The sequence below is a fragment of the Plasmodium reichenowi genome, chromosome 7 (genome assembly GCF_001601855.1).
Source record: "Plasmodium reichenowi strain SY57 chromosome 7, whole genome shotgun sequence".
Lineage (NCBI taxonomy): Eukaryota > Apicomplexa > Aconoidasida > Haemosporida > Plasmodiidae > Plasmodium > Plasmodium reichenowi.
In genome coordinates this window covers 1,137,893-1,140,794 of record NC_033652.1, presented here as the reverse complement: position 1 = coordinate 1,140,794, position 2,902 = coordinate 1,137,893, and the positions used below count along the sequence as shown (strand labels likewise).

The window sequence follows — 2,902 nt, the reverse complement described above, 5'->3', positions numbered from 1 at the left end:
AAAAAAACATAAATAAATAAATAAATAAATATATAAATATATAAAAAAAAAAAAAAAAATTTTTGAATATAACTGAAAAATAATATAGAGATCCAATTTAGAAAGCTCATAAGTTAATACATTATAAAAAATAAAATAATAATATTAATCTCATTTTTTAAATCTTAATGATAAACATGGTTTATAGTATAATTTTTTCTCTATCTTTTTTCCTTTTCTTTATTATTATCTTGGAAAATCTAAATCTTTTCATTTTAAAAAAATAAGCAAAAAATATATTGAACTTTTATTTTTTAATTTTTTTTTTTTTTTTTTTTAATTTATAATATTATAATTAAATAATGATACTATAATATTATTTAAATTTAATATTTTTGTCCTTCATTATACTTATATATTTATAATATATAAAAATATTCTAATTACATAAAATATTTAAAGAAAATAAATTATTTCATAATTATTTATTTTCATTGTTTTATATTTATTTAAAAAAATTTAAGTACAATGGATACTTCTTATAATACCTTTCTTTTTTTATCCTTTTTTTCAATATATAAAATTTTGGGTTGATGTATCTTTTTATGGATAATTTATTTCCTGATTTGTATACTTATAAAAACCATAAAATATATATTATAAATATTTCAAAATTTATTTTATTCGAATTTCTTTTTTTTCCCTTTCTATAACAACATTTTACATGCACTTATTTATTATTATATATAAATACTTATTCTAATTCCTTCAATTTTTATTCCATATATGAAAAATAATATATACATATATATATATATATATAGTATATTCTTATTTCTCTTAATTTATTAACTATTTTTTATTCTTTTTTATTTAGCTAAAATATATAAATATATTTACTACACTATTATATTATAAATTTTTGTAAAATAAATTAGAATTATTTAATATATTATTTATTTATATAATATTTTATATAATTCATAAAAATAGTATTGTTTAAGAAAAAAAATTATACTACATAATAATAGCCTCTTAAAAAAAAATAATAAATAATATAAAATTATAAATCCATATATATATAATATATATATATATATGAAAATATATGGGATATATTAATATGTGTTTATATTTAAAAATAACTTGTATTCGTTTTATATTTTTTAATTGTTTAATTCTTTTATTTTATTTGGTTTATTTTTCTCTTTTTAAATACATATTAATCATTTATTTATTCTATTTTTTAGACGCCATTCATAATATGAATAAATAATAAAATTTAAATAAAAAAAAATAAAAATGATAAAAAATATAAATATATAATTATATATATATATATTTTCATATTTTATAATTTTCCCATATTTAAGGAAAGAAAATATTTTAAATACTTAGTAATGATCTTATTAAATGAACAAACATTCATTCAGACTATTTCCTATATTCATTTGATAATTACAATATTTATGTTTAAATTTATATGATGAAAATTATATCATTTTTCTACAACTTAGAATTATTTAATTTATTAAAAAACTTTTAATTCTCACATTTTTTTATATATACTTGCTCACACATATGTATAAAAATAAAAAGGTAATAATAAAATTAATTTGTGCATTTAATCTAGAAATATAAATCAATCCTAACATTTTACTTTTTGAGATTTATATTTTAAAAACAATTTGTATCATCTAAACATAATAAATGTCAAGAAAAAACGGCTTAATTACATTAAAAAATCAAAAAAAAAATACTTAAAATATTAAAATATATTTATATTTTCTGCTTCTTAAAATTATAATTTTAAATCAGTTATATAAAAAATATTTATATATAAAATATTATATATTTATTTTTTTAAAAAAAAAAAAAAAAAAAAAAAAAAAAATTAAGGAAAGAAAAAATTTTAAATTAGAAACAAAACAAAAGGTATATGTATATATCAAATATAACAATTTAAATAATTCACAAAAAAAAATTTTAACCTATACATAAAAAATAAATATACATATATAAATATATATATCTTATTCATACATAAACAACGTGTTTATACATACATACATACATATATATAATATATATATATATTTATATATTAGAAATTTTTTATTTCTAAGCTAATATAAATTAAAATTTTCAATTATATTTAATTTGTAAATATTTTACTAATAAAAATAATATATAATAGATTAGTCTAATTCTAAATCAAATTAACGATAAAACCTTTTTTTTTGCTTTTCTTTTTTTTTTTTTTTTTCTTTTCTATTTTTCTTTTTTTTCTTTTTTTCTCTTTTTCTTTTTGTCGTTTTTTTTGCACATATTTAAAATTATTCAATAACTAAAACATATATATATATACACTAAAAAACTATCAATATATTATGTTAATAGAACATCTTTACATTGTAAATAGATATAACTATAATAATGTTTTCATATGGAAATTTTTCTTTCTCCTTTTTTTTATTTTTCATATCCTTTATTTTCTTTCCTTATTTTTAATATTTCGTATTATTTATTTGATTCTAATTCTTGGGTCATATCTTTAGCTCGTGCTCTTAATTTTGTATTCTTTTCTTTTTCTTCTTTCTTTTCTGTAAATTTTTCTTTTGTGGGCCTTAACTTCGTTTGCTGAACTGCGTTTTTGGTATGTATATCTTTTGAATTTTGCTCTTCATTTTTTTGGTTTTTATTTTTTTCATTATTCTTCTCTTCTTTTTTTTCCTTATTTTTGTTGACTTCATCAACTCCTTTTAATTTGTGTTTATATATTTTTTTAACTTCTTCAATGAAAAAGTTATAATCCTTAAATACATAGAATCTTTTCACCTTTAATGTGGGTGTAAGATAATTGTTAGTATCCCATGTTTTAGATGTTAAATAAATATGATTTATTATATTATATCTATTTAAA

The 2,902-nt window shown here is 14.4% G+C and overlaps 1 protein-coding gene across 1 annotated transcript; it reads right to left on the bottom strand.

Moving 5' to 3' along the window:
* Positions 1 to 2,499: 2,499 nt before the first annotated feature.
* PRSY57_0728400 (acyl-CoA synthetase) lies at positions 2,500 to 2,902 on the bottom strand (the record flags this gene model as incomplete). Its single annotated transcript, XM_020114695.1, has 1 exon — positions 2,500 to 2,902. A coding segment is annotated over one exon (403 nt), but the record flags the coding sequence as incomplete, so codon positions are not given.